General features: G+C 45.4%; 1 protein-coding gene across 1 annotated transcript in view; it reads right to left on the bottom strand.

Annotated features, from left to right (window-relative positions):
* The window catches only part of GRHL1 (grainyhead like transcription factor 1), a 44,547-nt gene that overhangs the window by 4,260 nt on the left and 16,756 nt on the right, over positions 1–23,531 (bottom strand). The window contains 6 exon segments of the mRNA XM_060309307.1: positions 1,037–1,122; positions 1,460–1,551; positions 3,641–3,678; positions 4,755–4,894; positions 6,169–6,220; positions 10,476–10,634. Coding sequence (XP_060165290.1) covers positions 1,037–1,122; positions 1,460–1,551; positions 3,641–3,678; positions 4,755–4,894; positions 6,169–6,220; positions 10,476–10,634 — 567 coding nt within the window.

Here is a 23,531-nt window from a genome sequence, read left to right on the forward strand (position 1 = left end):
TCCCTGAGGGGCTGAGCGATAGCGCTCCCAGCCTCTGTCCCGCTGCCCTGCTTTAGTTTTCTCCATCGCATTTACCAGTACCTGGCAAATTACACAGTAATGTCTTCATTTACGTTACTGTCTCTATCTTCCTAACTAGAATCTAAGCTCCATTTGGCACTGTCACGTACCCTTCTAACTCCAGGGCCCCAGAACGGTGCCTGGCACAAAGCAGGCCCTTAACAAATGTTTCTTAAATGAATCCAACACACTGCAGTAGTCGGGGGGGGGGGGGGCGGGAGAAACCTATCTCCAGCCCAGTTATGGGCGTGCTTCGAGCTCAAAGATCCCCATGATTTACAGGGCCCGAGGTTGATAAATATCAAGACACAGTGCTGATTCCTTGAATTTCACCCTGGGGCAAAGCCAAAATCAGTGTGGCACCCTTCTCACATCTCTCTCTGATGTCTTAAGGGCAGGCTGGGGTCAGTTTGCTGTGGGCCCTTTGCTGGGATCCTGCAGGAAGGGCTGTGGTTGTCTCTGGTCACACGTCTACATTTTCATGAATAGGCTCTGAGTAAGATCTTGACACAAGTTCGGTCACGCCCCGGATCAGGAGTTTCAAAGGCAGACCAAGGAGCCACTGTTTTACACGTGAAGTTTTTAAGATTTTATTCACTAGAATTAACTTTTGCCGGCTTCTAAGTCGTTTAAGTGGCAATCTCCCTTTAACCAAGTCTATGAAAATTAAACCATTCCATAGGTCATCACAAATTCACTCAATTCAGAGGATTAGACATTGCTGAGTGATTGCTGTCTACGAACCAGTGCGCTGGGTGCAGCAGTCTGAGGTGGGGACAGCCCTGCAGCCGCTGAGGACCTTGGGACGTGGGGTAAAACGTGGCACGTGCTGCAGCCACAGACAGGGCGCTGCGACTCAGGAAAGGCTTCAGTACCACACACAAATCCGGACATTCTGGTAAGGTTTGTTCCAATCAAATTCTATGTAAGTTTCTTTTTACTTTTTAAAGAGGACCACAAAGTTCCTCTTACTTACAGCTTCCATCAGGCCTTTCAAAGACGGAGTCTTGAGCATCAGGGCATCGAAGACTTCTTCCGACTCCTTTCGCACATAGAGCAGCACTGACCCCCAATTGGGAATAAGGAGGGAAAAAGAAAAGTGCACTTCATTGACAGGAGCAAAATAAGAGAAAAGACCGTGGGTATTGGCTAAAATAAAAGGAGATGTCCATATCAAGGACAGCAAACACGAACCGATATAAAATCTGTCTTAAGGAACACAGCTTTCAGCTTCTTTTAACTCTGCTGGAGGGCCCAGCTCAAGCCAGGAGCTGGTCTGACGGAGGAACACCCAAGGAAGTCAACACTGATGAGATCTGTTTGAGCAGTGTATGCTTTTGACAAATTCAGAGCTCACTTCCCACTGAAAACTCCCACTAGGAAATGTAAACCAATGCACCTCTCTTTGGTTCTTCTACCCGGCTCAGCTTAGCAGGAGGAGGGATCACAAAATCGTCTTCCGAGCCATAAGGTCCCCTTTTCAAGTTAGACCTGCAGGTGATCCGAAGTATGCAATTAGTGACTTCACCTTAAATCACTTGCAGAAACAAAAGGAGTTTGGGGGTGTATCGCTGAATCTTAGATTTAAAATGACCTTCGTTCTCTATCTGGTCCAGCTTCCTTATTTTGTGGATGAAAATCTGAGGCCCAAGGAAAGATGCCAAGTGAACCAGGCTCACACTACTGAATGGCAGAGCTGGGACTATACTCACTCAGGCACCTGCCAGACACCCTGGCTGTTCTTACACGGCTCAAGCTGCCGGTGTGGGAACGCAGTTTCTTTTCAGGAAAACACTTATGAAGGAGGTGGGATCTGAGACATACATGAAGGTGGTAACAGAGGAGAGGGCATGTCAAAAGAGGGAGGAAGTGTGAGCGGGAAAATGCAAAACCAGGCTGGCTGAAACAGAATGTTCCAGAAGAAGATAAATCTAATCTGGAAAATCTTGATCATTCAGCTCTGAGGAATTCTAGATTTTATGTTGCAGTTATCAGGGAATCTGAAAGTTCTGTGAGACAAGAATGCTGTAATCAGTGTGTGGTAGAGATTGGAGGGGACTCCAGGACCTACAAGCAGAAGAACCAGTTGGAGGACTTTGGAGACAATCGTAGCATAAAACTCCAAAGGGTTAAAATACAGCAGTGTCAGCGGAAATACAAAGGGGAAATGTTTACAGTACGTTTGGAGAAAGAAGTGAAAAGATCAGAGTGATTGGCTTTCAAAGTTATGCGGTGTTCAATGTTGTGAGGTTCAGAGTAGGTGAGCAAGAAAATAGTAAAAAACACTGAAAATGAAATAAGTGTTTGCTTCTGAGCAGAATCATCACTTCAAGAATAGAGGCTGGCCCTTAAGATACTCCGTCTCAGCTTCCGGCACGTAACAGGCCTCCGACGAAAGCACCTGCAGGATTTATGTCTGAGAACACAATGAGTTAAAGAGGCAGAGAGAAGGCCTGTGGCCAATTCGGGTGGGCACGGGGAGCCAGGATGGCCCAAAGAGGGGGACTGGACCCTCAACATGGTAGAGTGCTGAGCGGGAGGGCTGCTGGTGTGGGCCAAGGAGGGTGCCCCCAGGTGCGGGGAGCGGCAACACCTCAACAGCAACAAGCACACCCAGAGGCCGCCTCTGGGTTTCTAAAGCCCAGTCTCCACAAAGAACCAGGGCTTCTTGGAGAAAAGGCTGATTTGAGGGCCGGAGAAGGGAAAACGCAAGTGCCTGGAACACACTCTGCCTGAAAGTGAGGAAGTGCTCAAGCAGTGAGGACAGGAGGGTCGTGTCAAAGGGATCCAGGGGCAAGCTTGAGGGACCCCGTAGCCCCGGGACAGTGTGAGCAGAAACCCGAGTCCGTGCTGACATAAACATGTAAATGAAGAAATGCCAAGTGGGGCAAGGAATGAGATATTTACAAAGCTATAAAGCACCTCCCCTCAAAACACGTACTACAAAAGGACAAGAGCAACTCCACAGTGAGAAGCCTGGCACACCGCCTGAATCAAGCGATCAGAGCGAACGTCACCAGCCGCAGGGTGCCCTGGAAGTGTGTGCCCCCGACGGGACACACTGAGAGCAGGGCCTTGCCTGTGACGTTCCCGCCAAGACGCATCATCTACCCCAACCAAGAAGAAACGAAGGACAGACCCAGACAGAGGGATGTCCTGCAGAACAACGGGTCTGTAACCTTCAGAGGTATTAGCTCAGGAAAGTCAAGGAGAGATTGAGGCCGTTCCAGATTGAAGGAGATTAAGGAGACAGGACAACTAAATACACTGTGGGAGTCTGAACTGGACCTTTTCTTGCCATAAAGGATATCACTGGAACAACTGGCAAAGCCTGGATGGGAACATGGACTGGATGGTACTAAGGTCTCAATGTCAATATCCTGACTTCTTTACGCAGGAGAACATCCTCATTTGAGGAAACATACACCAAAGTATTTAGGAATGATGCATGGGTCACTGGGTCCGCAACTTACTCTCAAATGGCTCAGGAAAAAATGAGTTCGTTGTATTATAATTATTCTATATGTTTGAGATTGTTTCAAAATACAAAGAATTTGCTAAAACAAAACATAAATCTTACCCTTCACCCTCCAATTCTTCTGAGGCAATGGGAAGGACCTAAGACCAAAAAAAAAAAAGATTTCTTTTCAAGAATATGCTAAAATACTTTAGACCTTAAATGAATTATTCCTAAAATGAAAATAATTTTGAATGTGACCAATCTCATACAAAACCTTCTAGCCTTATTTTTCAATGCCCAGATTCTTGGGGATGTCCTGAACTCCTCTAACTCAGGGGTTGGCAAACTATAGCCCACGAGACAAGCCTGGCCCCGTGCCCGCTTATTATTGGCACACGGCCACACCCATTCATGGCGCAGCGTTTACAGTGCTTCTGAGCCCACAGTGGCACAGGTGAGTGGTCACAACAGAGACCGTCTGACCCCCAGAAGCCTACAATGTTTATTATTTGACCCTTTACAGCACAAGACTGCTGACCCCTGCTCACTCCAAAGCTTCTCATTAGAAACTGAAGACACTGGCAGTGACTTTCCTGAAGAATTCTGAAAACTCATCTGCCTGTAGGAATCTGTGTACAAAGCGCATGGCAGATGTCTTTGGGGTATTTCTCTGAGCTCAGCTTGGCGGGCACGCTCCACTCCACCCAGTTCCTACCTCCACTGAGTTTCTGCTCCAAGCAAAGCTGACTGCGTATTTGTTAAATTTCACATTAGCCGCCCAAACACAGCCAAACATGTGCCAATGATGATCCCCTAACTTAAACCACAGGGAGAGCCCTCAGATGTTCTTTATTCCATTAAGGATCCCACCCCAGGCATTCCACTGGCTTTTCCCTCCTGTCCAGACCCATGTAAGTTAAATTCACAGGATCACTGACTCAAGCTCCAAATTCTGTTACTATTCCAGTATCCTTTAAATGAGATAAGATACAAATAGATAAATCCACACAGAATTAACTTGCCAGGTCTTGTACTGGGGCTCCACCAACAATGCTTACACATACTTGACCGCATGGACATCATGTTGCCCAAACCGAACACTCCAAAGAGCTGACACCTAACACTGGCCAGACCTCATGACGTTTTGGCTTCTGTTTGCCATGAACGATGCCAAAGCCTTTCTTTCTGCGGAGTTTCACTTCCTTGCAGCCACCCTGGGATCCTGGTTACCTACGTGAGCGCCCCGCTGAAGGTTGGCGAAGTGCACGTCAGGAATGAAGAGGACAGGCTGCGTGTCGAGATCAATGAAGGGCTTGAAAACCGTGATATCCATTCGTTTGTGAGAGGGAAGCAGCGGTACTTTGACATCAGAAACTTAAAAAAAAAAAAATGAGGACACCACAGTCAACAGCTTACATACGCAGACTGGAGGCAGGCCAAAGAGCATTTTCCTCACTGTTTAAGAAACTTAAATTGTAGAAGAATATCAAATACAGGTCATGCTGCCTGAACTGAGAAAAATCACAGCTTATGTGAAGGAATAGGTTGTTTGTATTTGCACTAAAATCAACTGCGCATCTCAGGAGAGAAAAAGCCATCTTTAAGCACACACAGACACACAACCTGAGATCCAGAACAGAGGCAAAGCATGCTGAGTTTCTGCCTGAAAGGCTAAAACTTATGATTGTATAAATATAATTTGGAAGTAATTTCACCCCCGCTCTCCTCATTAGATAATTTGTTCTGACAGCGATGTACGCTTGAATTCAGAACACGAACCTCAACTTCAGACCCTCATCTTCAGAACCGAACCTCAGGGAGGTTGAGAGTCAGCATGACTATCTAACTCTTATTAATTGAATTACAGACTCCATCAGCCCCCACCCTGCGGTGCTTAGTGACGAGCTTTCCTAGCCAGTTAGCTGCTCTCTGAAGTGACGTCGTGAGGCTGCAGCGTGATGCCAGCGAGAGAACCCTGACTGTTGCACTCAGGCCACGTCTGCTGGGCGCCAGACACGAAGAGGACAGGCGCGGCCGCCCGCACACTGTGGATGAAGCGCTGCCTGCACACAGCAGCTTCCTTTTTTTTTTTTTTTCCTTTTAGCTGAAAGCTACAGGATTTTGTGAACATGAATGCTGGTCACATTAAAAAAGAAAAAGAAAAAAAGCTTTCCCAGTGCCATGTCCAAACAGAAGCCCTACAGATTCTGCAAATGTCAGAATACTCAACATAAGACCACCACACTCATTTGGAATGAAGACAACCTGAATTCCAAAGAGTGTTATTCTTAAAAACCTAGACAAGTTCCAATTTCATCATGAGCTATTCGGGCGGACTGTGTGTTATTTTTCAGGACTGGAGCCAGCAACCTGAACCAGAACTGACAGGCAAAATCGTCTGAACTCTGGAGAAACTCAGGAATCCTTCCTGCAGTTCCCCAGAAAATGACTTAGTTCAGCCCTCACCTGTCCTTGTACCTGGTTAAAGGAAGCAAAGCTACCACCTCACAGCAGTAAAGAATATCCACTACTCTATCTTCTGCTTGAAGCCTTCAAGTCACTGTTCTGAACGGAAAAGGTCTAAAATGCTTGGTGAAAACACTTCTACTTACAGGCATTCAACTGGGAGCTGGGGTCAGTACACTTGCCTTTTCTTTTGCTTTGTTTTCGTTCTTCATCCCTGATTTTCCGTTCAGCTCCCTAGGTCAAGAGAAGACAAGACACGGTGCTGTTTATCTGATCCTCTTGAAAATATTTAACTCTTATCCTGACCTATGGGGGGAAAATATCTCCTCTTTGGACATAAGCTGCATTGCTTATTATACTCATGAACCTTATCACAGTAGTTTCCTCTAAAAAGCCCATTCTTAAAACTATTTTTAACTATATGAAATCACAGGAAAACACTTATTCAAAAAACAAACAAATAGGGCTTCCCTGGTGGCGCAGTGGTTGAGAGTTCGCCTGCCGATGCAGAGGACCCGGGTTCGTGCCCCAGTCCGGGAAGATCCCACATGCCGTGGAGCGGCTGGGCCCGTGAGCCATGGCCGCTGAGCCTGCGCGTCCGGAGCCTGTACTCCGTAACAGGAGAGGCCACAACAGTGAGAGGCCCGCATACCGCAACAAAACAAAACAAAACAAAACAAATAGAGCAAAATTCCCCTCAACAATGGACGTGGCCAGGTTAAATGGAAAGTTAAGAAAATCCATTAATGTACCACACACTGGCTTCAAAGACAAGTGACTTTTCTCGTTGTCTATTAACAAGAAAATGAAAGAAAAAACACAAGTTAACCCTGCTTTGAGTGTACTTTCCTGTATGGGCAATGTGGTCACCGAAAACTGATTTTGTCCAAGGACTTGGCATCTACTAAGTGACAGATAGGACCACCTGTGACTCACAAAAGCAAACATTTAACTAGAAATCTGCAGTCACCTAAGAGAGAAAAAGCATGCTCCCAGGCCTACAAAGAGGACATAGGTACACAGTGTGCTCCAACCACCCAGAGAACGGCACTGCCACACAGCTGAACCCACAAGCCTGTTAGTAACAAGCACGACCTGAAAGTAAGCAAGCAAGTGCAATAAAAACAAAACTATTCGTTAGTCATTTTGCTTGACCTACTGGCAGTTTTTCTGGATGACGTAGATTTCTTTACAAAGTTATTCAGGTATGAACTTACTTGACTTAAGGTGACTTACTTTTCTGTAAATAAATTCCCTAATAGCAAAGAGAGGCAGTAAAAATCATCCCACTGATTTTGGCACTATTGTACAACAAAACCACATTTTAAAATACGGAATACAAAACCCCCTTCTGCCTTTTAGAAGGTGTTGCTCCACTAATGTACCAATAAACATACAACCTGCTTATCAACATTGCTACGTGATACTGACGCAAACATCACCTCCCTGACGGAGGAGAACAGGCAGACATCACCAGTCTCTTCGAGTTACCGACTGGAGTTGGTCGGTATCTCTCAGGTCCTTCTAACAGTCTAACAATAACTTCATGTAGATGGTAAGTTATATTCCCTAAAAGGAAGTTTTACAAAACAGGACACTTTCCTCCTTATTTATCAGCTACATCTACAAAGAATGAGAAGGGGCTTTTGCTTCCACTCAAGATTTACCCTCTGCTCAGAAACAACTGGCAGAACGACAAAGTGCATGAAACAAGGATTCTGAAGGCCCCAGCCACCAGGCAACAAAGAAGAGCAATTCCCTAGAAACGGGAAACCAGTGAGGCGAGACCCCCAGGTGCTGAGCACCCTCCAGAGTTTCCAGGCTGCGGCCCAGGGAGGGATGTCCGGGGGTCTCCACGAGCCAGATTCCTCGGAATGAGAAGGCAGAGGCGAAGCAGAGAGATCAAGGCGGCAGGCAAAGTGGCAAAGAGGAAAGCTGGGAGAGAAAGAACCCTGGATGTCTTCAGAAGGCCCCACACACTCAGCAGAGCACCGAGAGCGCACGGTGTGAGGAAGCCACCCACAGTCGGGGAGCAGAAAACATCTGAAAAGACTAGGCCAGGGCCAGAAGCAGCGCCCGATGCCAGCGATCAGGCTGGAAAAACGGATAATTCACGGGCACTGGGTAGAAGAGCCAGGAAGAGCTCGCCTCAGCCGTGGGGAAGAACGGCCTGACACTGAGCGCTGCTCCAGACACGCCCAGCAGCCGGCAAACGGGACACCTGGGAAGGTCAGCCTGTTTCCAAGGAACTTCACTAGATCTCAGGACAAGGCTCAAGAAGATGCACAGGATGACAGAAACATCCAGCACCCAACAAGGTGAAACTCACACGTCTGGTGTCCAGTGAGATGCCAGGCATGCGGGGAGGCCGGAGACCAAGAGTGAGGAGGATGTGACCAAAGCACTGAAACAGCCCAGAACTGACACGGAAACCAGACATGAACACGGTCACCGGGGCCTCAGTCCACGTGTTCAAAAGCCAGTGGACGGCTTCCCTGGTGGCGCAGTGGTTGAGAGTCCGCCTGCCGGTGCAGGGGACACAGCTTCAAGCCCTGGCCCGGGAAGATCCCACATGCCGTGGAGCAGCTAAGCCCATGCGCCACAACTACTGAGCCTGTGCTCCAGAGCCCGCAAGCCACAACTACTGAGCCCGCGTGCTGCAACTACTGAAGCCCATGTGCCTAGAGCCCGTGCTCCACAACAAGAGAAGCCACCGCAATGAGAAGCCCGCGCACCGCAACGAAGAGTAGCCCCCGCTCGCTGCTGCTAGAGAAAGCCCGGGCGCAGCAACAAAGACCCAATGCAGCCATAAATAAATAAATAAAAGAAACAGCAGATGTCAGAAAACATTTTAAACGGATAAAACTTTAATTTCTCCCTAGATTTTTAAAAAAAGAACATGGACATCGCAATAGTTTGTCTTTTGGCTAAAAAGAAGAATGTGGTATGAAGGAAAGAGATGTGACTTAGGGTCAGAAATCCCTGCTCTACAGCAGATGTAACTTGTCATTTGTAAAATGCAGCACATGTTAAAGCACTGCGGTGGGTAGACTAACGCCCCTCAAAGCTGTCCACGTCTGAACCCTCGAACCTGTGACTCTGTCAGCTTACACAGCAAAGGAGAAGGAGGCTGCTCCCCAGCTGACTTTAAGGCAGCAAGAGTCTCCTGGGGCACCTGCGTGAGCCCAATCTAATCACAAGGGTCCTCAACAGCAGGCGAGCCAGAGGAGCACGTGTGAGGATGGCTCTGAAGATGGAAGGGGCCATGAGCCAAGGAACGCGGGCGGCCTCTGGAAAGCAGAGAAGCAAGGAAACAGGTTCTCCCCTAGAGACTCCAGAAAGGAATCAGTCTTCCAACACCTTGATTTTAGCCCAGTAAGGCTTGGGTCAGACTTCTGACCTACAGAACTGTAAGATGATGGATGTGTGTAGTTTTGAGCCACTAAGTTCGTGGTAATTTGTTAACAGCAGCAGAGGACTAATACACCTAGCACATTATCAGGCACATGGCCGGTACTCGGTAAACATCGCTGAGCCTGGGTGTTTGAGGGAGTCCTCTGGGCTTGGAGGGCCTCAGGCTCATCCACGTAGGGCCGCATGCTTGCTCTGTGCACCCAGAACACAGGCCAGGATACCAGACCCCTGATGGCAAATACACTGCCAGTTTCCTAGTACCTTCTAAAAATCTTAATAACAGAGAGGTTTTAATAGGATGAAAAGAGGAGACGGGCAAAAACAATACAGTCCGATATTTCCGAGTGGGGAAAGTCAGAGTCTTCTTCAATCTTAGTTCAGCAGACGGCTCCGCCCCATTCTTGAGGATACCACTGTCTCCAAACCCCAAACCAGCGTGGGCCTATAGCTTCTCTCTGGATTTAATCCAGCTGAGCCCCTCGCTCTGCACCTGGCAAAAGTGCACATCTCTTCTCCAGAAAAAAGGGCGTCATACCAGAGAACAGAAATGACACTGACATCATTTGGGCCTGTGCTCTCTCTTCCTGCCTACCTGCTGCTGTCAAGAAGAATCTGCAGCTCACTTTCTCCTACCTTAGTGAGCTGGCTGACAACTTGCCAAACAGCCTGGAGGGAGGTGAGCCAGTGATAACACAGGCGCAGAGTCCTCAGACCCAGAGCTCAGGAAGAGCTCCAACACCGCAGCCGTGGCCTGCAGGTCCCCGTAAGCTGAGGGGCCACCAAGGATTGGGTGCAGCTGGCATGAGTCCCTGTGTGCCACCCTATCGGACACGCCTGAGAAAATAAATGTGCTCATCGACCCCTCCAGTTTTTCAGTCGAAAGGAGATTATTTTTCTCCCCTATATAATGTGATTTTGCGTGGCTAAAACATGAATTGCTTATTTAAAATAAGCTATTTTATATTATCAGCAATACATTCTTATTGAACTTAAGCAGCTCCTGGTCTTTTCCTGTGAGGAAGGGTGCCCCTTGCACGCTGTATTCTAAGTGTCCCTGCCGAGTCGGCAGCCTTACCTTGTCACAGAAGACTTTTATCTGGCAGTACGCCCGATGCACAGGCTTGTTGCTGCGGTTGTTATAGCTATAGGTGTCAATCTGAATGTTCAGAGGCAACCCCTTCACACCTTTCTGAGAAGAGAAATCTGTGCTTAAGCAGTTCACGGAGATGAAAACCTGCAAAGCAAAGAAAAGGTTCTGTAAGCACCAGGCACTGACGGTCAACCTCTGCACAGCTTGTAAAAACAGTAATGTCACCGAACCTATCCAGATATGTTCTAAATGAGAGCTCAGCTTCTTGTTTAAAAGATTTTTTAAAGAGGTAACAAAGGGTTTATTTTAAAACCACCTTTGGTCATAAGAATGCAGACCTTAAAGGGAAAAGACAGACAGCAGCTTTGACCCCCTGCCAGTTCTCCCCCAGAACACTTATTTAGTATCACACGGTGGGGCTGAGGCTGGCTGTCTTTCTTGATGTCATTTTTGAATGTTCCAAATGGTACACATTCTCTTTGCAGCTGTGTTAGAGCTTGCAACAAACTCTTTGGGGATCCGCCTGTCTTTATGTCTACACCACCTCCTAGGATGACCTGTAACATCTATGTCCAAATATTCTGGAATTTAGGTAACTGTTCCTTAGAGAGACCCAGGTGAACCTTGTACAGATCACGAACACGCTCCATTCCCCACGCCCCCGCCCCGCCCCGTGTTTGTGATCCTGGATTTTAAGCTCTCCACGCTTGGTCATAGGTTTTTGAGCTCCCCGTCAATGCTTTAGTTTTAGAATTTATTTCTGATGCATGAGCACCACATAGTGGGTATTATTGGAATTACAGTTTTTAAAACCGGTTGGCACATTTCAAAGACCCTAGACCCTTACTCTGGATTCCTGCCAGACCTGCACGAGGTGACAACCCTGAAGCCCTAACAACCAAGAACAGATCCGCCACAGTCGTGCGGGGCGCCGCTGGCTGAAGCAAGACCCAGAGAGGGAGGGAGACGTTGCAGTCAGCACAGGGGGGAAAACCTGTAAGAAGGTAAGATAAGAGAGCACAGAGTGGGAACAGAGGGTAAGGAGAAAAACATTCTAGCCACAGGACAAAGAACGCTCTCCAGAAGGTATGCAAAATGCTGAACCAGGGTTTCTATTCTTGTTCTAGTCTATATACTGTTTTTAAGTAGGAAGAGACCAAAACATCCTAAAAAGACTGAGAACTTGTCCAAATCCCTCACTCGCCCCCCCCCCCCCGCCACCCCCGCTCAGCCCCGTCCGCCCTCTCAAGCCGAGGACGCGCTGGGAGCGTGGCCCTGCTTCCCCTCTGTCCTTGTCCCTCTTCCTGCTCCTGTCCCCTCCTGTCCCGGTCCAGTCCCCTCCACAGCTCCTCTCTGCTGCTCTCCATCTAAAGGTCCGACTCAAGGCCCTGCTCCCAGACTGTCTGCATTCAGCCCGCACTGTGACACGGAGCCGACAGCACTGAGCTGTCGTGCTGGGCATGCACCTTACACACGTGACCTGGTGTCGTCAGCACAGCCTGGAGGGCCTGTTATCCTCTGTTTACAGGTGAGGCCTGGAGAGACTTTTTAAACTGTCCCCAGGGTAGAAAGCAAAGGGCTGGGATTCATATAAAAGACTTTCCCCCTTCACTCCTGGCTGCCTCTGTTTCCCAAACCAACTTTTTATCCTATAGACAAATCACTTGGCTTTTCTTTACTACCTGGAATGGTTTGCCATTTTTATATGTGTATGTTTTATGTCCCTGACTAGATCGTAAATACTCAGCAGGCTGGGTCCATTTCTCCACTTGACACGGTTCCTGATCTAGGACTGCCTTATCTTACCTATGATTTTTTCTTTTCATTTAAGTAATTTTCAGCAAATAAGCAAATTGCTCTAATTTTTTAAATACATAAATCTAGCTATGTAGGCAAAAGTGGCACACATGAATTTCAAATCCACTACAGAAACTTCGTGCTTTGACTTTATATCTTTTCCTATACGTTTTTTAAAAACCGTTTCATATATAATCCATAAATCAAAGTTAAAAAGATAGTCTATGGAATAGATGAAAGAAGAACAAACAGAAAGGCAGACAGAAAGACAATAGTTCACGCAAACAACTGAGCACATAAAGTAACCAAACCACCACATTTTTCATTTTACAACTAAATGGAAAATCTGAAATTTTCTCCATCATTCCAGGCCACCCGGCTCGATTCCTAACTCAAAAACAGGTGCCTGGGAAAGTTACACTTTACCCTCAACAATTCCAGGAAGTCTCTGACCCAAAGTGGTATTCCCTTTACAAGAGGATTTCATGGTAATCCAACCTAAAACCTAACCTGCCCTTGCTTCCCAGTGTCAAGTTTCTATTCAAAGCAGAAAAATAAGCAGGAGCCAGATCCCAGGATCAGTATAAACACGGAGCCTTCAGAAAGGCATTACTCTCACTGTTATTCATGATCACTTACAATTGCTTTCTTAGGGACATGCTTCTCCTATTTTCATATCAACTCTTTCTAAACCTGGCGGTGTTCTAAATGTGTCAGAGAACGGGTACGGCGTCCCTAACTCAGCATTAAAAAAGTGCCACCTTCTCTAGAGAAACACACAAACATACCCGTGAACAGTGAACGGGCTGTGCGGTATCTAGGCCAGGGACACGAGGTACAGCAACGGTGGGCTGAAGCCCTGCAGGAGAAAAATGGGGGCGGCACAAGAACAAGCCGGACGGTCACAGGGACAGCTGGCCCTGAGGGGGACACCAAAGGCTGGCAAGGGTGCAAGATGCCTGATATATGTTCTAGCAAGAGGTAATGTGGTCAGCAGGAAAGGCTTTGGTCTGAGAAGGAAAACGCCTAAGTTTTGGTCCCAGCTCTGTCACTAACTGTGCTGTGATGCGGGCAAGGGTCCCCCACTGTCAAACACAGGGTTGGATTAGACGACGATCTCTAGATGACTTTTAACTGCAGTCCCAGCATACTTACACTGAAAGATGATGAATCCTATATCCCTACTCTGTATTTCTAGTGACAATAATTTTGTGTAATACGTTGATCAATCAACTTTTTACAAATCATGTTCTTTTAAGAGTACCATGTGAAGTTGCCACTTAAAGTTATCTACTAGCTACCTGTATAAAATTAAGAATCTTACAAAGCAGTGGTTCTCGAAATGTGGCCGGAGCATAATCCTGCCTGGGAGCTCGAGTGCTTCACACCCTGACTCCCCTGGAATCCCCGGGCTGTCAGCCTGTACCGGAGACGGTGACGGTGAGGCCACGTCTACAGTTCCTGCTCCCACGCCTGGGGTGGGTTTCGGGCTCGAGAACTGTCTTAGGTCCTCCCTGGGTAATTCTCGTGATCGGCCAGGATAGAAACCACTGCCGTCAAGTAATTAATCTTCTATGTACTTACACACTTTGAGCGATCAAAGATCTCCTTTGGCTCCAAAACTCTGAGGTTATTAAAACGAGTCCCAATATATGGTTTCCTTTCTTGAAAGAGTTCCGATGTGCTTACATGTATTTATATGTATCCCATCAGGTTCTTTTTAATTAAAAAAAATTTTTTTACAGAGGTACAGCCCTATCAAATAAGAATAATATTCATTTAATCAAAGGAAAGATAAAGATGAAAGCATCTGCTCAACTCTGCTATTCAACAAGGTCGTGTAAATTCTCAAGAACTCCTACTTTAGAAGACAGAGACCAGGAAAAAACCTACTAAAAGCCTGTCAGACTTCACTTCTTATGTTTAGCCCTCACAGGACGTTTGATTTTCATGGGGGTTGACGTGTATGGATGAACTGTGTGTTCGGGTGTGAGACTGGCCGGTGGCGTCGTGCCCGCAGAGGACAGATACAACATTCAAGCAGCCATTCCTGTTCCTGGGGCCTGGTACACAGCACACGCTCAGCACACAGGTTTTTAGCAAGAGGAGGAAGATGCCGAGGGAGCAGTGAACAAACATGACCAAGAAGAAGTTCAATGCGGACACCTAAAACAGCTTTCTCGTATCTATCTACATCAGCAGTGGGTCACCTTTTTCTGCAAAGGGGCCTGATGGAGTTTTCGCCTTTGTGGGCCATGCAACCACCCAACTCCGCAGTAATGGTGCGAAAGCCGCCACAGAAGATACGTGAACAGATGTGGGTGGTGGTATCTTGAAAAATCATTATTCACATAAACAGGCCCCTGGCTGGCCAGGGCCTGAGAGCTGCAGTTTGCTGACCCCCCGAGCTACACCATTCTCTAAGCTGCCGGGATAGTAACTGATCCTTACGACATCACAATGTGGTAAAAACAGCGAGGAAGCACTACCCCCGCTTTTTGTAGTTCAGTATTTCCACTCTCCCCACAGGTGACCTCCTGAGAAGATACCCGCTATGGACTTCCCATTAGTGTGACCTTCACCCACACACCCACACTCTTGATCAATGCAGCCCACGCTCGTGGACGGACTACACTAAGTTCTGCTGGAGAAGCTCAGTCAGTGTCTGTGGATCTTTATTTAGGAAGGTGACAATCTTTAATCAGCAGCACCCAAAAGAGGGAGAGAGCAAGTGTAGGACACGAGGCAGAGCTGTGCTCTGGGCCCTGGGGCAGCAACACGGCGGATGTCTTCTGCTCCTCACCGTGTTAACACCTGGACTGGGTTCTACCTTGGGTGACTTGGCCTTGACTTGGCCTTGGACAACAGGCCAAGTCACCCAACTCTGGATAAAACAAATGTTCAGACCATACTCATTGTGCAGAGAAATATTTTCTATAATGAGATTACAGAAAAACTCCAATATCACCTACAGAAGGTGGGAAAGAGGTGAAAAGGAAGATGGATTATTACACATCCAACTCCTCTTCTATACAATACACGTGTGTGTGCATCCACACACACAGCCACACACACATACACACTTAAAACGCCTTATTTCTGAAGTCTGAGAGTAGGCTGAAAGATACACAACCTTCCTTCTCTAGAATGACATAAATAAAGATCTTTAAGAACTCAAGTAATGACCTTTTCTCTGTTTTCATACTTCCTTGCCACTTATTTGGAGAAAAAGTTTGATTTTATTCAAATAATTGGAACAAATCTCAAAAGATGAGCAACTAATGTTCCCACCTAAAATCACTAGAGAGAAAAAAAAACTAACCACAAAAAACCCTGCTCAACAGGTGGAAAGATGCTCGGCAAGATTCCTCTTTCAACGTCCAGCCCATTTTTCTAAGACAGTTCCTCATTCTTGGCCAAGAATTCACGCACTTAGAACTTCTCAAAAAATTTAATTTTGTTTTCATGCACTTAGAATTTTTCAAAAGATTTAATCTTGTTTTCAAACCTCAGTTTGAAAATGAGAAAAAAAACAACAGAATAAAGATTTACATTATCAGAGGAGTACCTTGTATAGATTTTTTTCATTCCAAATGTTTATAAGCACAGAACCAACAAGAAATCAGATCTTGAACTAATTTATGATGATTTTTCCAGGAAGCATTATGGCAGCCGCACAATACTGTTCACCAGCCAGCTGCTGTGTCCACTGTTACTCCTCAAATGGAAAGAAAAGGAGAAGAAAGACACAGGGAACTAGTCTGCTCAAAACACAGGTCACCATCAGCAGTTCATTTCCCAGTCGTAGAGTGAAAGCAACTGAGAACAAATTTTATAAACCCCCAAGTCGCCTGTTCTTTGGGGGCTTTACCATCAATACCACAAACCAAGGCACAATTCCAGAAAACGTATGGAGTCTCTAGTCTAAAGGGAGTAGTCAGATGTATGAGCTTTGACAAGTGAGTTTCATTTGTGGGGAGATATTCTAGAAATAATTTTTCACCCACCTAATTCACAGGAAGAAAGCATTAACAATGCACTTGGAATTCATCAGGAAGAAGTTACAAAAATTATAAGCAGGTGAGTCAGAAGCTAAATGATGAAACTGACTAACTTAAATACACTAGGATAATTTTCATAAATAAAAAGGCGGTTCCTTTTCAAAAAGTTACCACAACAGTAATACTCATTCTATATTATTATTCCTGTACAAGAACCTGACAGCCAAATAATACAGTTTTAATTTTTTTCCCCACTGAGAGATTTAGGTGGAATTTTACACATTATTATAACATTGCTTCTAAAATGGTGAAAATCATTTCCTTTGACTTCCACAATATGGTTTTCTCAATGAGTGGAATAAAAAATTTCAAAATGTGAACCTTTAGATTCACTAAGAACATTATATGAACCACCCTTATGACAGTTTGGATAAAGTTTTCTTTTTAATTAAGTTTTTTTAAGGGATAAAGTTTTCTTTTTAAGGGCTCTGATGTTTACACTACAATAGAGTAACAAAGCATAATGCTCATACGAGGGAGAGGCCACAGGCGTTCAGCCACATAATGTCACCTCAGTGACCGGGACAACTAAGTCATAAGCAACCTGCAGTGCTTCTCCAGAGTCTGAAGGAAGGGACCCAAATTCTTAAGGCCCTCCAAAACCCAGCTCCAAACTCCCATTCTAGCTTCACACCTGCTTTACAGGAATTTTTACACACACTTTGGGGATCTTTATTTTCTCTGCCCCTCAATTTAAAGTAAATTTTATTCCATTCTCTACTGACATCTCTCTTATAAATAAAGACCTAGTAACAGCTGATATAACTTCTCTGAGATGCGTTCTCTAACTACCCCAAAAGAATTACAACCCTGTTTTACTATCTATCACATTGTAGTAAGTAGCCTTGCCCCCAGCACCCTGTGGCCCTACTGTGAGCTTCTATTTCAGGCCAAGGGCCTGGTATCCACACCCCCGTCACCTCTACTGAACACTTGGTCACTCTGTCACACTGTGATTATAAGTGCTCTAAGCCCCTTGATGGCAGGAATTATGTGTGACCCATTTTAAAAATTTCTTCCAGTGTTTAGTATATTTTTTGTATTCTCCTAATGCCTATTACTACTAAATGGTACTGAATTAAAAGCTGGTAATGAGAGATAGAAAAACCATAGGTATATAAAAATCCAGCTATTAACTCCAAATCTTAATTTAACAAGCTTCAAATCCTCACAAAACTTTAAATACACACAACAGTGCTCCCCCTCAAAAAAAAACAAATGAAAAGACTCGACAAAAAAAAAAGAGCTAATATAAATTTACATAAATTAACCCTTCTTTCTTCTGGCCTCTAGGAGAGCGCCCTTTAAACAGTAAAATGGCTACAGATCAGGAAAAGAAATGAAAAAAGAGAGGCTGCTTCCCTGACATTAGGCAATCACCAAACACCAGTATCACCACAGAATCTTAATCACTCATTCTTACTCAACAATTTTCAGTCGCTCACCACTGCCTATGTAATAGACTAAATTCCTCAGCAGTCAAATGCCGTATGTGATGCAATCCGCCTTTCCAGCCATATTTTCCACCACCTAGAGCAGCACTTCTCAAATGTGAATAATACACGTATCCTTTTTAAAAGAGAAAAAAAAGTTCCTCAACCCCTAAAAACATATCCAGTCCTAGTCTGAGAAATACGACTCTATTCAAACAGCTACATAATGTTTGATCACACAGCACCCTAAGGATTCACCTGGACTTTATCTATCTCAAACCTAACACCTAAGCACAAACACTAGCACTGAAGCCTCCTGGCAGCAACTGGCACCAGAATATACTTGTGATTTTAAAAGTCTAATCACTGAATTGAAAATGCAAAGAAATTCCAACCCCAATATACTTGGTCCACAGTCCCAAGGGTTTGAGACGAATCATTTACAGGGAGACGTCCAAGGTCCTCACTAGGTGCACCACAGGGCCTTCAGGATCTGGTCGCCCACTTGCCTTGGATGTCCAGCCCCGATCTGAGCTCTGTACTCACACACATCCAGTTTATAGGCTCGTTCTGGGCTCTGAATGCTCAGCTAGTTCTTATCCTTTAGGACCCACTCAAGTGTCACCCTTGAGAAACCTTCTCTGATCTTCCTATTCCAAGGTAAGTTCTATTCCTCTGTGTTTACTTTTATCACTGTAAGTACTAGAATGGCAATCTTCTCCACTAAATTTTGAATTTCCTGAGAACTGGGCCACGTCCCACTCACCTTTACATTCCCAAGGCATCCTTGCAGTGCCTGGCCAATAAGAAATACGTGTTCACTGAATGAAGGGCCCCAAATTCATAAACTCCAGCCAAATAAAACTACATGCTGCTATGATCTCTGAGTTCCATTTACTGTACTCTTGCAGTGTGCTGACTCTTTGGCCCTCAAAACAACCTATGAAATTGGTTCTACTCTGACCCCATTTCACAGATGAAGTTTAGAGGTTAGGTAACTTGCTGCCCAAGTTCACAGGTTATTTATGATCACATCCTTCCTCCAAGCAGATGTGAACACCTAGGTCATCTCGGTAGAACTGAGGATAACAAGCAGCTCTTTATACATACTGGACATTAAATAAATATTTGTTGAATGAATAATTAAATGGACTCTATATACCCCCCCAATTTGGAAAAGGTTATGGAATTTAGAGGCTCACTGATGTATATATAGAGACAGACAGGTAAGTTCTAGGGCAGAGATAAATTCACATAGGGAGCCATGAGGTAATTTTCTACAGCATCTATTCACGTTTATACTTTAAAACATTACCTACAGTGACCATCTTTCCATTACAGAAACTACAGGTACCTAACAGTCTGTATTTGATAACTAAGCATGTTATCCCTTCATTGTAGCTTTGTGTCATATTGACAGGTGTGGTAACATCTACAACTTTCCTCCAAGATTAGAGTGTTGCCGCAGACAAATCCCAATGTTGCTTCCTGCACTGCAATGTCTGGGCCTCAATGTGTCACAGCACCTCTGCAGACTAAGTACGGTGTTCCAGGTGCCTCGTTTCCACTTAAATTCACAACAGCTACTCTGTGGGGGAAAAATAAGGAAGAAAAAAGGTCCCACCAAACAGCCTTTGCAAAAATATTCTGCGGCTGCAATCTCTCAAAGCATGGTGCCCAGTGCCATCTCTTCCATAAAGCCTTTGACTCCCTTAGCTGAAAGTACCCCTTTGCCCTGGAAATCTAAAGAGCACTTTAAAACCTCACTTAAGGCCTGTATCATCACACAGAGAGTGCCACCTCTTTTGAGGACAGGCTTTCTGCTTGCATCGTCTTTTATTCCCTCCCTTATTGCCTGCAAAAAGAAGCACAGTGAATAATTTGCTGAATGCATGAACGTACAGCTGAGAAAGTCAACTCTCTGCAGCATGACTTCTAGCCGGTCCTTTCACACAGGAGCAATTGATAACTAGCCTGCAGAGAATTTCCTGGAAGGACGTTAGAAATGAGGTAAATTGATCAATAATGACTGAAAAAAATTTTCAAGGGAGAATGGTGTTTTGCTCTTTTAAGTCAGATTATATACAACAGACTTTTGGAAAAGTGTCAGCCTACAGAGCTGAGAGCATGCCTGATTACCCTGTGTCAAAATTACACGTGTGCACCGTGTATTATGGTGCACATTCAGATAGTTCAAGTGAGTTCTAATTGCTTGGTAAATATACGCAAGAAAAGAGAAAAGATCTAATAGAAGGAAGAAAAGAAAAAGGAAAATGGGCTGATTTAACTACGGAAGACACTTCACAAAGCTGATAACTGAAAAATGTTTTATGTCCCAAGAATGCACTTATCCCTGTTGTGTTCCCTGGAAACATTTACCTTTAACACGAGCATCACATGGTTCAGAATCCGGCTACTCAACACCTTTCAATTCAAGAAAGACAGTGTCCAACTATGGCTGAGGTTCAGGCTCTGAAGATACAGACACACGGTACACAGATGACAAAGACAAAACCAGGACCCATGCTTCCTGCTCCAAATCTGTGCTCTTGAAACCACAATGACACAATGAAGCACAGAAAGCTTGAAGAAGAACCTAACGGAAAAACTGTTCAGTGAAGTAGGGGAAAAACTGACCCCCAAATGGCTGTGAGCAGAAGGTCCCTTTTTGCTCAGGAGGCATGAGGTCAAGGTCCTATACCCCAGATCACGTGGGGAGTCTACGCCAAGTCCCTCTGTGACTTCCTAACGCGCAAGGGACTTAAAGATGGCTCGCCCCGTCAGACAGTGACAGCCGTCACGGGCACCGTCCCCGCTGCCTCTGGGAGTCTTTATCGCTCTAACCCATTTCTAGTATTAAAATTCAACTTAGTCAAATAAAGAGATCACATTCCTAACCTCATTCCTGGGATGTAACTGATCTACTAAGTTGAAAGCAGAAGCCCTAGAACAAGTTTTAATTTAACTCTCTTCCATATCAGTCAAAAAGATCACTCTAAAATATTTCGCAGTAGCTTTTCTTAGAAACCTTCTGATAAATGAAATTATAATGAGGTCAATAACATAGTTTATTCTCACCAAATCCAACAGTGCTAATTAGAATACAATCACTATTTTCCCAATATGCGTATATGAAGTTATGCCGGCTGAAACCAATGGAGTGGGAAACAGTTTAAAGGAAGAAATCAAGATCCAATTCTAAAGTCTCATCAGACAGGAACACTTATTGAGCATTATACAGCAGACACAATCTTTTTTGTTGTTGTTTTTCTTTTTTGTTTTTTGTTTTTGCGCTACGCAGGCCTCTCACTGTTGTGGCCTCTCCCGTTGCGGACCACAGGCTCCGGACGCGCAGGCTCAGCGGCCATGGCTCACGGGCCCAGCCGCTCCACGGCATGTGGGGTCTTCCCGGACCAGGGTACGAACCCATGTCCCCTGCATCGGCAGGCGGACTCTCAACCTCTGAGCCACCAGGGGAGCCCCAGCAGACACAATCTTAATCAACATTCCCTCCCCCCCAACCAAAAAAACCCCAAACCAAACAAAGCCTGATTATCTTAGTTCTGTATGAGCCTTGTTGCTCCCCTACTTTCTCCCGATGTGCAGGTCTAATTAATTAATTAAGCCCCAGAAGGTATCAGAGACTGAGTCATAAACTCAGAAGCAGGATCCAGTTCCACTGCTGATTCACCAGCTAATCCTAGGAAAGTCACGCTTCCCCACTATTCTCATGACGTGAGGTGAGTAAAAAAATCCCACTACGGAATAACATCAGCACGAACGAAAAGCCTTCAAACGTGCAACTAGAATCTGTGTTCTTCCACAGACCGTCAACCAACCATCAAGAGAAAAGAACTGGAAGGCTGGGGCAGCGAGGAAAGGGGTGTGGGAAGAGCAAAGCACTAACTTGCAATCTTCTCACATGGACGTGGCATGGGGCGTTTCCCCAAAGACAAAACAAGGATGCAGTCATCACCCTTACTGTTGCCACAGTGTTGCCTTCCCACGCCGCCCACACGCAGCCTTAGTTCCTGCAAAGATTGCAGAGGGCCAGGGAAGAGTCCCAAAGAGAGAAAAAGAGAGAGGGAGAAACATTCTGGAGGCACCTGCGGCCCATCTTCCCTCTGTCATATCCTACAAGCAGGGCCTGGTGAACTTAAGGACACTTGCCAGATACAGTGATCGGGCACGTGTTGTCCCAAATAAGTAGAACGTTTGTTTGAAATACGAAAATCTGGATGCAGGTGTGACACAAGGCAAACACCGGCCACATTCCAGCATCTCTAGGCACAGAGTAGGGCAGGGGAGCAGACAGGTCATAAGGGAAGACTTGGCAGGAAGCTGACTTCCAATCAAAGTCTCTAATTAGATACTGTGAACTTTAAAAAGCTAAAGAAAAAGTCCCTGAGTAATTAACGTAGAGTTCACTTATATTTACTACCAGATTTGGAGTCTCGGATGAAGAAGATCTGCCATATAAAAACCCCCTGAACTCCCAGACCCTGCATTGCCCTGAAACCTCTATTCCAGGTAAATTCAGTTATGACTAAAAATGTCTGGGCAGGGTCAAAGCCCTCTGGTTTAGCTTACAAGTAGCAAAACTGGTTGAAATGACAGATTTAGAAAACCACTGGAGATGGAATTTCCAGGAAGGACCAGGAACAGGAGGGTTAATGTGACAAAGTGTCAAAAAGAAAAAGCTCTAGAGAGGAGCTCATTGTTTCATGACATGGGCAGGGTGGAGGATGGGGAAAAACCTGAACTCTCCCCCACCAAAAAAAAGACTGATAAAAAAGTTCAAGTGACAGCACTTTTCTAGTGGCTGACCAGACAAGGTGCCTCAAATCCGTTTCACAAGACGCAAGTTTCACTACTAAACCGAGGCTTTCTTCAGCTGCCACGTGTCCCCCTTGTCCAACCAGAAACATCGTGACTTGGCCCTCACCCTCAGGTGTGTGCAGCGATAAACGTGTGCTTTTGTTACCTGCAGGTTCTGAAGGTCCACCGGATTCAGGATGGACCTCTTGCCCAGACACTAGGGTAACACGTGAAACCCTTTGCAGCCAAAGCCCAACAACCCTCGCTTTAAAAGAGAAACCTCCCTCATAATCAGACCCAGAACAGGTTCTTCAAAGTCAGCTTTCCAATTGCCAAGTAAAGAGTTTATTCTGTTATCAGCTAATGAAAAGCATTCTCCACACATTTCCAATCAAGAAAAATTTCTTGTCACTTCCAATACTGATCGAACCACAACTCTAAAGACTATTCATTCCCCATAAAGGAATGTGACTATCTTTCTGGCACCAAAAGTTTTATTTTTTACTTTAATAAATATGTATTTTCCAAATGCATGGAAGGACACCCCTGGAGTAGAAAGAACGTCAGCTAAGAAGCCTCCTCGGCTACCTTGAGTTTCTCTAGGGTCTAAGGGCAGGACACACGGAGAGTCTAGCCTGCATCTGTCTGGACTCTGAAAGTCTCTTACCTTTGTTTGTTTGTTTATTTATTTATTTTGGCTGCTCTGGGTCTTGCGGCATGTGGACCTTTTAGTTGCGGCATGCAGACTTTTTAGTTGCGGCATGCGAACTTCTTAGTTGCGGCATGCGAACTTCTTATTTGCAGCATGCGGACTTCTTAGTTGTGGCATGCAGACTTTTTAGTTGTGACATGCGGACTCTTAGTTGCGGCACACATGCGGGATCTAGTTCCCTGCGGAGGGATCAAACCCGGGCCCCCTGCATTGGGAGCTC

The sequence above is a fragment of the Globicephala melas genome, chromosome 12 (genome assembly GCF_963455315.2).
Source record: "Globicephala melas chromosome 12, mGloMel1.2, whole genome shotgun sequence".
Classification (NCBI taxonomy): Eukaryota; Metazoa; Chordata; class Mammalia; order Artiodactyla; family Delphinidae; genus Globicephala; species Globicephala melas.